Here is an 11,824-nt window from a genome sequence, read left to right as displayed (position 1 = left end):
ACATTGAGTGACTGATTGACCGGTTGTCTGATATTTTGATTGATTGACTGGCTGAAGGAACCTCAGTGTAATATCAGTTTTTGTAAACTAAAGTATATTTATGTACTTTCCATAACACCATTGTAAATATGATGCTGTTAAGAGTGTTATTGTTGTGTGTGTGTGTGTGTGTGTGTGTGTGTGTGTGTGTGTGCGAGCGCCTCAGCAACGGAAATGCATTCAATTCTGAACACACACACACACACACACACACACACACACACATAAAAGCTATCATTTACATCCCTAATCATAACAGTTACTCTTTAATATTTCATACTGATGATTCTGGCACTGGGGAATAACCAGTTTTAGCAGTAAGATGTTAATCTCATATATTGTACTTTAATCTCAAGTATAATCCCTGTGAACAGTCCTTTCAAGGTGGCACACTCTTTTTCTGCTCTCTTTAGTGTATTCCTTCAGTATTAAGTCTTCTGGGAATAGATAAATTCAAAGGAGATCTGAAGAGTTAAGACTGAGGATTTAAGACTGAAGGAAGATTCAGAACACAGTGCAAGTGAGTGTACCAGATTACAGGACCCTCTGACCATGATTGTGGTATTGTACTTGTATATTCTCATCCCTTTCAGTACCAGAGACTCTTTCCAGGCTCCATTAACCCTCCCCCCGTGTCATTAGCCAGGAAAAGAAGAAGAAATTGATGCATAACAATGTAGCAAATGGTGCGTATCATGTATAATCATGGTCACGAGCACTGAACAAAGCCTTGGTCCACATTCTGAAACACTTCTAACTACACCTCCACTACTTTCAACAGGCTTTAGTTGAAGTAACATGGGTTTTCAATGGTGTTTTTACGGTTTTAGTGACTGGTTAACAAGATTTCTACATTATTAGCAGGAGAAACACTCGTGAGAAATCGGCAAATCATTCCTGAAGCCTCTGAGAACAGTGTTGGTGAGAGAGCAAAGCGTTTCAGAATACGGGCCAGGGCTGCATCCTCATACACTGGTAACCTGCCCGTCCGAACCCGTCTGTGTATTGGGCTTCAGGAAAACTTATCACTTCTAATAATATAAGGGCAGTATTTATCATTTTATTAGCTGAAACTCAAAACCTGCTATAACGGTATTTGTCATTGCTGTATGTATATATATTACTAATAGGAATACTGATTATTATTATTCTTATTATCATTAATATTATTATTGTCATGCATGCAGGGATTCAGACAGGTAGGTTGCAAGAGTAAGATAATGCAGCCTTCAGATCTCTTGGCCACGACCATAGTGATGAGTTTTAATACCTTCGCTACGACCAGTATCATCTTAGGTTTTATCCAGTTTTGTAATGGCATCAGGAATAGAATTCAACCCATCTCGTGGTACTGAAAGGGTCAGATTCCATGACATGATTACTAGCCTTACTTGCTCCATTACATAGCCCTATCTGTGTTGCCTGATACAAACAACTGAAAATAAACTGATAACTTGCAACCTGGATTTTGATTTAACGATCCAAATTTTGGAAACACGCAGATCTGGTCACCAACAGTCTCTACAGTGTTAGCGTGAGATTGTGCTGTACGCTTAACCACAGTGTTTGAAAACGCCCTTGAATCTCTGAGGCATTCTTCAAAGGCTACAGAGATGTCAGGTTGGATTCCCGTGTGTGTGTGTGTGTGTGTGTGTGTGTGTGTGTGTGTGTGTTTTCCCATGCAAGTTTCCTGCTGAACTATGACTTTTAATCACGAAGACACCCTTGAAAGCCCCGTATGTTAAGAGCAGTTAAGACAAGACACTGAGACATTTGAGAGTGTGGTCTCGGATTTTCTCATCTGTTTGCTTGACGGGCAGGAGTGGGAAGGGTGCAAGGATGGAGGAGGAGGGAGAGGGGGAGGAGAGAAAGAATGATGATAAAAAAAAGACGAAAGAGCAGCAATAGGAAAAGGAGGAGCACAAAAGCAACAACAACAACAACAACAACAACAACAACAACAATAACAATAACAACAACAGTAACAGCAACAGCAGCAGCAGCAGCAGTAAAAAGAACAACAACAGGATAGAAAAATAAAATAAGATAAAAAGAACAAAGAGACTCCGGCTAATGATATCACTATTACATCGGGGCACGACGAGCCATTGTCCGGACACACATCCTCTTAGCTTCACACACACATGTACAGATAGACATGGTATCATTATTATATCGGGGCATATCCTGCAGACCAGAGACGAGCTACATCCTCTTAGCTTCACACACACACACACACGCGCGCGCGCATAGATAGACAGACGGACAATCTCTCTCTCTCTCTCTCTCTCTCTCTCTCTCTCTCTCTCTCTCTCTCTCTCTCTCTCTCTCTCTCTCTCGTCATTGCTTGTTTGCAGCTGCTGATATTAAACTTTTGTCAGTACACACAGGGTGTTTATTTAACTTTAACACACGGTATGCGAGGGGGAGGTAATGAGTTTCAGGCTTCCCCTCTTCACCATCTCCATGCGTGACTAGATAATCATAAAAGCTACATGGACTTAGGAGGTTTGAAGCATTTCATTCTGCCATACGGACTACTTTCAGAGGCCACAGAGATAGTTCATCGGGTTGTCATGTGTATATATATTTTTTTCCACTGACGATGCAGAAACCTTATTAAATTATAACTAGAATCATGAAAGCACTATAGTGTTAAAAAGTAGTCGAGATAAGGCATTGAGGATGCCGAGAGAGAGAGAGAGAGAGAGAGAGAGAGAGAGAGAGAGAGAGAGAGAGAGAGAGAGAGAGACGCAAACACTTGAAAGATATTTACAAAAAAAAATAACAAAAAATAAATAAATAAATAAAGGAATCCCACATCATTTTTACTTCCCCTTCAATTATTAGTATTATTATTGTTGTTGTTGTTTCTGTTGTTATTATTATTATTATTATTATTATTATTATTATTATTATTATTATTATTATTATTATCATTATATATATATATATATATATATATATATATATATATATATATATATATATATATATATATATATATATATATATATATATATATATATATATATATATAAAGCGAGTAGTAAGAGCAATATTAGAGGCTGCAATATCAATCTACTTTCCCTTCAGTTACGCATCACTTTCAATTAGCGAGTAGTAGGAGCTATATATATATATATATATATATATATATATATATATATATATATATATATATATATATATATATATATATATATATATATATATATATATATATATATATATATATATATATATATATATATATATATATATATATATATATATATATATAGGTGTTCTGTGAGAAAAATAACATACCAACTCATAAAAATGAACAGTAAAGTCATTCTGAGTCACTAGCGGCCATATTTAACTGTTTCCTAACTTGAAATCACGTGAAGAGCATTTGGCCATAGAATATTTCCAACTTAAAAAAATAAATGAACAAATAAATAAAAAAATAGATCTTTAATTCCTGGGGATATATGAACGATCTTCCTGCGCCTCCCACAAGCCAGGCGTCCTCCTCTTTCAGGCTTCCGTGTTGAAATCCTCCACCTTAGAGTGTCTGTGTCATAGCTCCCTTGCCCTCCACCATGAGCTGCGGGGATGACAAGGGGATTCACAGGAGATACACTAATAGCGGAGGTTTAAGATATCGCTAAATAGATATGCGAGCCGAGCGTGGCCAAATAAATACGTCAATTCTCTCTCTCTCTCTCTCTCTCTCTCTCTCTCTCTCTCTCTCTCTCTCTCTCTCTCTCTCTCTCTCTCTCTCTCTTTTCCTCCAGTCTCTATATTAGAGACTGGAGGATTATATTGCTTTGTTTCCTCAGCTTCTTGAATGTTTTTTTGTAGTCAATTAATAAGAAGAGGGGGTTCAACTTGTTTCTGTCGCGCATGGCGCCTCCACGAGAGAGAGAGAGAGAGAGAGAGAGAGAGAGAGAGAGAGAGAGAGAGAGAGAGAGAGAGTGTGTGTGTTACCTAGCTGTAACATACGGGGAAAGGAGCTCGTCCTGTCCCATCTCCATGACTACTTTTGTCCAACTTATTCTTAAAATCTGTTTTTTTTTTCTTTTTTTTTTTTTTTGCGCAGACCAATTTCCCTCAGTCCTTCCCATGCTTCTATGCTTCTGCTTGGGAAGCTATACTTCTTCACATCTCTCGTGCTAGTGGTCATCTTCATTCTCTTACCATGTCCTCTAGTTTCTCTCTCATTCCACACACACACACATATCTTCCCTATCCAACTTCTGCACTTTGCTCTCTATCTTGTACAACGATGTTAAATCTCCTCTCATTATTTCTTCCAGTGTAGGAAGCTTTATTTTAAAGAACCTCGTCCGCGCGCTCTCTCCCCTCTTCCGCCTCGCACTGCGCTTTGTAACAAATTCTTTTCTATCTGTCCCTCTCCTCAGTAAATTTTCTGATTCTATGACAATAATCTATTTCACTCACCAAATCTCTTCATTCTGCATTTTCTCCACCACTGTTTACCACCTGTTTCAGTTCTAACTCACTAAGTGGGGGGTTCCACTCTTAGTTATTTTAGACAGGGTGGAATCAAAAGCTTTTCGTCTTATTATGTCTAATCTAACTGGATGTCTTCAACTTTTATCATCACCGCAATATTGCATCTCTTGCAATCTTATTTTAGATTTCTATTTTCACGCTTACTGCTCATCTGAACTTGCTAACTGCATGCCTCCCCTCCCGCGGCCTCGTTGTGCAACTTTCCTTTTTCTTTCACCCCTATTCTGTCCACTTCTCTAATGCAAGAATTAACCAGTACTCTCAGTCATTCATCCCTTTTTCTGGTAAACTCTGGAACTCCCTACGAGCTTCTGTATTTTCTCCTTCCTATGACTTGAACCCTTTCAAGAGGGAGGTTTCAAGACATCCATCAATTTTCAATGATTCTCTTGATGTCTCTTTTGGGACTGGCACCTAAGTGGGATTTTTTTTTTTTCTTTTTGGTTTCCCTTGGCCAGTGACATTACATAAAGAAAAGAAAAAGAAAGACACCCGTCTTGTCTACAGTATCCCTTACTAATCCTTCATTAATCTTAATCACCTTCACCACTTTCTCTGCAATCCTGAACTAAACTTCTCCATTTGCTCTTCATAAAATGTTTTACCTTTTCACCTTAGGTTATCATCTTGCTTGCACTCACACTTTCCTCCAACTTCTTTACTTTCTGCTTCATCTCTCTCTCTCTCTCTCTCTCTCTCTCTCTCTCTCTCTCTCTCTCTGCTCTCCACTCACTCTTTCCTCTGCTCAGTCCAACCACTACTTCCCCTCTTGCAGTGTGTGTGTGTGTGTGTGTGGAGAGACAGGAGAATGAGGATGAGGTGCAAAGACAGAAATAAAAAGAGATCCTTCTGTTGCATTTAACACCTTCCAGAGATCTTGGAAACAGGCATCCAATAAAAAACATAAATTAATGTACTTCTCCCATCATTTCATCTTTCATTTGCATGTGAGGCTTCTGGATGAGAGGATCTGCCATTGGAAGCTACATTTAGGCCAGGTAATATGAACAGATTGTGAATGTAATTTTACTTATATATTATTGTATATTATATAAACAAATATAGTGTAACATTTTTACAAAATAGAAAAATATCTATGAAGATTTCTTATGATTAAGTTTAGCTTCAAGTCTTGCACAAAATTAACCTGTACATTACTCATGAATAATATCTACACATTTTATCAGGCTTATCTTCTGATTTTTACCAGTCTGTTACTCCTCTACAGCCCATAAAACCACCTGCTTCTGTCATTCTTTAAGCATTCATTCTCCCTTATGTCATGCCTCTAAATTTTTATAATTTCATATAAACAAACACTAATTTGCTCATGAATTTTAGGAAGTATGTATATTGGTAAAAAAAATCAATACTATGACCTTTTACAGGTATGTATGTATTGTTTATTTAATATATTAAGATTTATTTTGTGATCAGGTTGAAATTTTAAATTTTAGATATTTTTAGAAGTCCTTAATAATCTAGTGCACTCTTCTGCAGCATGTGCTAAGGCACTCAAGCAGTGCTGCAGTGAGGCACCAGCCTTCAGGACACCCCCACCATAGGCACTTCTGTTTTCATGTCACACTCTCTACATCCAACATTTGCAGTCTACTCACAGTGCAGATCTTCTCTACAAGGTCAGGTAATTTGTGGTGTTTCTGCCGCAGAGTTAGTTTTAAAAGGCCACTTAGAATTTCATCATTGCTCTTTGCCCACAACTTCTGTGAGATGCCTCTCTGTAGTGGCTCACACACATATGAATACAAAAATGGCTGCAGCTCGTCGAAATAACTTTTGAAATTAGGAAATTCCTCAAAACAACTCCTCAGGTTTGACACTCTGTCTTCAAAATCTAACATACTAGGACTGCTGACAATGCCTTCTGAACCAAATATTTTCTGTAAAATCATGGAGCACTCTTGTGGTTTATCACCCAGGATAAAAGGGAGCTTTCTACTTACACTTTCCTCTAGGCACTGGCAGTTCAACATAAGCACTGATGATGGGAAACAATTCTCCAATGCATCAAAAACAGCTAACTCTATTTCATCTCCTAATTTAACTTCAAAAGTAGGCTCCATATCACCTAAGACACTCATCAGATATGAAAAGAAAGAGACATACGTCCTTAATTCCACATCCCAATGAAGAAGCACAGGCCCAAGGTACAGGAGTGGCTCAAGCGTCTCCTCATGCAGATCTCTAGAGTTCCGGTACACTGTCATGGTGATGTAACAATCACCGACCTTATAAGTGCAGTCTACTCCCATTATACTTTCATTTTCCAAGTTCCTCTTCATGTCCCCTAGCTGATCACCACTGTGCAAAATGACACATGAAGGTAAGTCTTTCCGGTGGATCACTTCCTGGACACTTGGGTTCTCCTCCAGCATTGTCAGAAAATCAAGATTCTCACCAGCAACTTTTACCACCTTCTCCTGCTGCACCTTCCTGGATGCCCGATATTTTGCATCAGCCACTTGTTTGAGACTCTTTGGAATGCCTAGCTTACTGTCCCTTAGCATTTCCTCATAAACTTGTTTAGTTGATTTGTTTTTCACCTCCTCATTCATCCTCTCTAGCAGTCTTGGATTGGTGCGCATGTACTCTCTGGCAGATTTTGAGTTTCCATGAATGGTGATGGGACTAGTTCGAATTCCAGAATACTCCACAACCACACGGTCAGGAAACTCTCCACCAGACACACAGGTGATGCGTCTCCTGTAATTATCATCACCTTTCAGGGTGGTATAGTAGCGATGCACCTTCACCATTGAGTCCTGATCAGGCTGTGGGTTAAGTGGAATCCAGTGTGACACTCCTCTCTTACGACTCTCGCTACAGAAAAGGCCATCCTTCAAAGACACAGTTTTAAGACTTCCATCACAGAATGCAATGTAAGTATTTGCAGTCTTTCCCTTCTGACTGTCCCACACACCACAGTCATCATGGTAATCAGTTTTCATTTTCATTCTTTTCCTTAGAGCATTTTTTGAGTCTTCTAAAACAAAGAATACATTGTTTTTCTCACCAGGGGGCACTGACTCAAGGACTTTGTCAGTGCTTCTGAGAATGTCAATAATCTGATCTAACTGTAAGAATTTTCCAGGGATGGGAAGGAAGCCCCAGCTATGGTCACTAGTTTCTTGTTCCCATCGGCATATTTTTGTGTGTGGTTCATCTGCACTGTCTGTACTATCACTGAACCATTCATTCTCTGGCTCATTCTTTATCTCTGAAGTAGATATTGCCTGTCCACAAGTGTTATCCTTATGACAGCTCTCAACAGATGAAAAATGTGCCATCTGAAAAAGGAACAGGAGAAATAAACAGTTACTTCTGATGAAAGTGCTTCCCAAAAAGCTGCTACATTTGTCTATTTGGAACAAAGTATTGATACAAAATATATCAAATTATTACTAGTATATATATATATATATATATATATATATATATATATATATATATATATATATATATATATATATATATATATATATATATATATATATATATATATATATATCAACAACTCCCTACTTTTACCAAAAAAGTAAACAAATAAAGTGATATTAATCACAGTAACTTGCTTTTTCATGTGATGATAAAATTCCTTGCCAAGAAAAGTATAAAGAACAGCAACCTTCATAGGCACTCATACAAAAATATTCTGAGGTCAAAACTCACATATCCACAGCAAGTCTGTGCAACTTAAGACCTTTTATTCTGTATCTGTGTGCATGTGGACTATGAATACTGTTACAGCAGGAGCGGGTGTTACTAATTGGGGTTACATCTGAAGACCTCTGCTTTCCTGGCCATGTGTAGCAAGTGAGGCAATGGAAGGCACCACACTGTCAGGTCTCACAGGCAGAGGAGGCAAGCAAGCAGTTGTGAGCATCATTCAGCAGCAGGACACGAGAGAGGAAGGACGTTGTGAGTTGGCGCCGAGACATGAGAGTGAACAGGCCAGTGGAGGCAGCAGCAGTGATGAAATGATTCTGGTGCCCCTGGGCCTTGAGGCAACAGCTCGGTGCCCTGGTGAGGAGACCTGAGGCAAGGGTGGACATGTGGTGACTAGAGTTTGGTACCTGGACATGTGGTGGACTCCACAGGGATGCTGTGGAGGGCAAGAAGCAAGGGGAGGTGTCACAGCTGGCTGTAGAACCTCCCTACTGCTGGAGGAGCAAAGGCTGGTGGAGCATCTGTGAGGTACTGGCTGTGTACCTGAGGGCTGACCTGAGGAAGGACTGCATGAAGATGTCCTGTGGCTATAAAAGTGTACCAGCTGCTGGGAAGTGCAAGTGAGAGGAGGACTCTTCATTACTCTTCATTACATCTTCAGAGCCTTCTTGTTGAGCTGCAATTCATGAGCCATGCCTTGCAATTCTGGTTGTGCCTTCCTTTGTGTGTGTTCTGCATGAACATCCAAATGACTTTGTGCTGTGGGTGTATGTGGGCAGTGTGTGCCATGCGCTTAAGACTCTGTGCTCTACCTAGTGTGAGTTTTCTTGCCTGTAGTGTCCTGTATATCATGAGATAACTGTGCCCTGTTCTCTAGTTATGAAATATACACCTGTACTGTGCACAGTCTTTCCATGTCCTTCTTGCCTCGCACTCCACTACTGTGCCAATCCCTGTGAAGTGCTTGCACCTGCATCGTAATGCCTGGTGATGGAGTGAATGCTGCCAGTCCAAGTAAGAGTGGCTGATCAGCTGTGGGAGGTGATGTAAGTGGTGGGTGTTGCAAAAATACCACCAAGCCAAATGAATGCTCAGAGCTCACTTTACAGGGAAATCTTTTGGTCAGGAAGTTCTTCAATGAATGGTACAGTAACTGCTGATAAAGACTGGCTTTTAGGGAGTATGGAGAGAAATGGTTAAGAATTGTATAAAAAGTTATCAAGGACAATGTCTGGAATTACTAATATATTCTATGCAATGGAACCACATATTTTATGTAACTGATTTCATTGTTTACAGGATTACATAACGACTCCTATTTTTTGCACACCTAACCAAACTAAATTTGCCTTGTCTCATCTAAACCTAACTCATGGTTAAAGCCTTGCAGGCCAACTAGTCTGCAACTTGAAATAAAAGATTCCACACACTAGCTTGGGGTTCCCTCCACGGCGTCACACAAATGCACACACACACCCTATGGCCCTAAGAGCATGTTGTTTGTATTGCCGGTAATTGTCTAGAGTCCTTACCGGGCCTTATTACTGGTCTATTCACTTCAATTCTTTTACACATACCTTCACATGCACCTAAAACATCATTTTAAAGTGGGGGACAAATGCCCCCTTCCCTCTAGTCCAGCAAAATTGGGGACATGTGGGAAGGCGGGGTTTTTGGGTGGGGGAGACATAAATCAGCGAGCGATTTTCGGCCAGGTTAGGTTAGGTTAGGTTAGGTTAGGTTAGGTTAACCTAACCTAACCTAACCTAACCAAACTTAACCTGACCTAACCTAACCTAACCTAACCTAACCTAACCTAACCTAACCTGGCCGAAAATCGCTCGCTGATTTATGTCTCCCCCACCCAAAAACCCCGCCTTCCCACATGTCCCCAATTTTGCTGGACTAGAGGGAAGGGGGCATTTGTCCCCCACTTTAAAATGATGTTTTAGGTGCATGTGAAGGTATGTGTAAAAGAATTGAAGTGAATAGACCAGTAATAAGGCCCGGTAAGGACTCTAGACAATTACCGTATTGCCTTCCACTGAATTCAGGAATAACACTAAAATAACATTAAGGCTAGGTTAGATTCATTCCATTCATGAATTTCACTGCTGGTCCCTTCATTGTGTAGATCACGATTTGAAAAAGCGTTATATTTTCTCGAGATATAGACGATGTCTAGAAACTAGCACGCTATGGTTTGGCTAGGTTTGGTTCAATAATTCAATTGACTTCAGAGCTGATCCCTGCATTATGTACAGATCACGACCTGAAAAGGGTCATAGTTAGCCGAGAAATAGTCACTCTCTGGAATTTTGTGGGCAAAGATTATTTCCATAATCCCCACAAATACTACAAATTATCTTAGGCTGCTCATGTTATACAATACGAGAGACTTACGTTATTCATTGCAGAAGACGCCATACCACTGTGCTGTGCTGTGGTGTGATATCACGGCTGCCTCTCGCCGCTTTGTTTACAAACATTCCCACGTGGCGCGCGGGATATGAATGTTGTCCAGTCCTAACTCGTGGCCTTTAGCATGTAGTGCCGTCAGACCTATCTTGTCTTTGGATGTCTTATCCAAATTTGCGGTCTATCTTTCCATTCTTATGTAACCAAGTTGTCTTACGGTCTTTGGTTGTCCCATCCAAACTTGTGGCCTATGTACTATACCTCCTCCCCACCCTCTTTTATTCACTTTTCTCAGTCTTTGGTCGTCTTAACAAAACTCGTGGTTTATTTATATACATCCATCTCTACTCTTTTGTATCTAATTTTTATTTTTATTTATTTATGTTTTATTTATTTATTTTTTGCTGTCCCATCAAAACTCGTGGACTACGAGTATCTACATACCCCACATCCACACTTTTGTATCAATTTATTCTTCATTAAACTGTTAAACGGCTAAACTCTCTATTAGTTGACATATTCTACTTCTGTTTCATGTTGTTATAAGTAATTAATGAACTTTTTTCTTTATATTCATCTTCACATTTTTGTCAATGACTAAAAGGATGAAATAGGTGGCGATACCAGTACGAGTATATTGAGACAAAAACATCGACTTTCTAGGTTTCTATATAAACTGCACAATCAGCTGCTGTAATTCACCTGTAAGTCCATTCATCACAACACTATGGCAAATCTGAGACTCTCCACTTCATCTTCATTCCTTTTCTTTTCCATTCTGTTCTCAATAAATAAAAAAATAAAAAAATCCTTTGATAGCAGGTCCACATTGACTTTATCCAGATCACTCACACCATGCTTCTTTACATTATGCATAGATATACCTCAACCTTCATGCATAACAAGGATTTAGTAGGGAAATGGTATTGAAGTATGAATGTAATAGTTTAATAGATGTGTGGTAGGTGGGACATCGTGGAAGAGGAAAAATGCATACTTGGTTTATATGGGAAGAATAATTCCAGCAATATATATATATATATATATATATATATATATATATATATATATATATATATATATATATATATATATATATATATATATATATATATAATTGGGCACCCGACACACTGTAAATTAAATTTAAATGATG

At 39.1% G+C, this 11,824-nt stretch overlaps 2 protein-coding genes across 8 annotated transcripts in view; one reads left to right on the top strand and one right to left on the bottom strand.

The window, feature by feature from the left end:
- LOC135095294 (tripartite motif-containing protein 5-like) overlaps nt 1–1,499 on the top strand; it is a 9,564-nt gene extending 8,065 nt beyond the window's left edge. For all 4 annotated transcript variants that reach the window (XM_063996073.1, XM_063996056.1, XM_063996059.1 and 1 more), the window contains exon 5: nt 1–1,499. This exon is cut by the window's left edge. The gene's annotated coding sequence lies outside the window, so the exon portion shown is untranslated.
- A 4,083-nt stretch (nt 1,500–5,582) lies between these two features.
- On the bottom strand, nt 5,583–10,763 carry LOC135095266 (uncharacterized). 4 transcript variants are annotated; one of them, XM_063996048.1, is made up of 3 exons: nt 10,654–10,703; nt 8,806–8,926; nt 5,583–7,871 (listed from the first exon to the last, which is right to left on the bottom strand). In XM_063996048.1, exon 3 carries the CDS (start codon nt 7,869–7,871, stop codon nt 6,141–6,143), a length of 1,731 nt encoding a protein of 576 aa, XP_063852118.1. In that variant the 5' UTR covers nt 8,806–8,926; nt 10,654–10,703; the 3' UTR covers nt 5,583–6,140. The 4 variants fall into 4 exon arrangements, with proteins under 4 accessions (XP_063852118.1, XP_063852111.1, XP_063852107.1 ...); XM_063996041.1 differs by having other exon boundaries at nt 8,658–8,926; nt 10,654–10,696; XM_063996037.1 differs by lacking the exon at nt 8,806–8,926 and having other exon boundaries at nt 10,654–10,763.
- Between the last annotated feature and the right edge of the window lie 1,061 nt (nt 10,764–11,824).

This window comes from Scylla paramamosain, chromosome 3, assembly GCF_035594125.1.
Source record: "Scylla paramamosain isolate STU-SP2022 chromosome 3, ASM3559412v1, whole genome shotgun sequence".
Taxonomy (NCBI): Eukaryota; Metazoa; Arthropoda; class Malacostraca; order Decapoda; family Portunidae; genus Scylla; species Scylla paramamosain.
This window is presented reverse-complemented; position numbering and strand designations above follow the sequence as displayed.

Bases quoted from the DNA above. Each gene is read 5' to 3' on its own strand.
- LOC135095266 (XM_063996037.1), bottom strand. From the start codon at position 10,677: ATGGCGTCTTCTGCAATGAATAAC. The intron at 7,872-10,653 runs GTAAGTCTCTCG...TTCCTTTTTCAG, and splicing joins CGTCTTCTGCAATGAATAAC to ATGGCACATTTTTCATCTGT.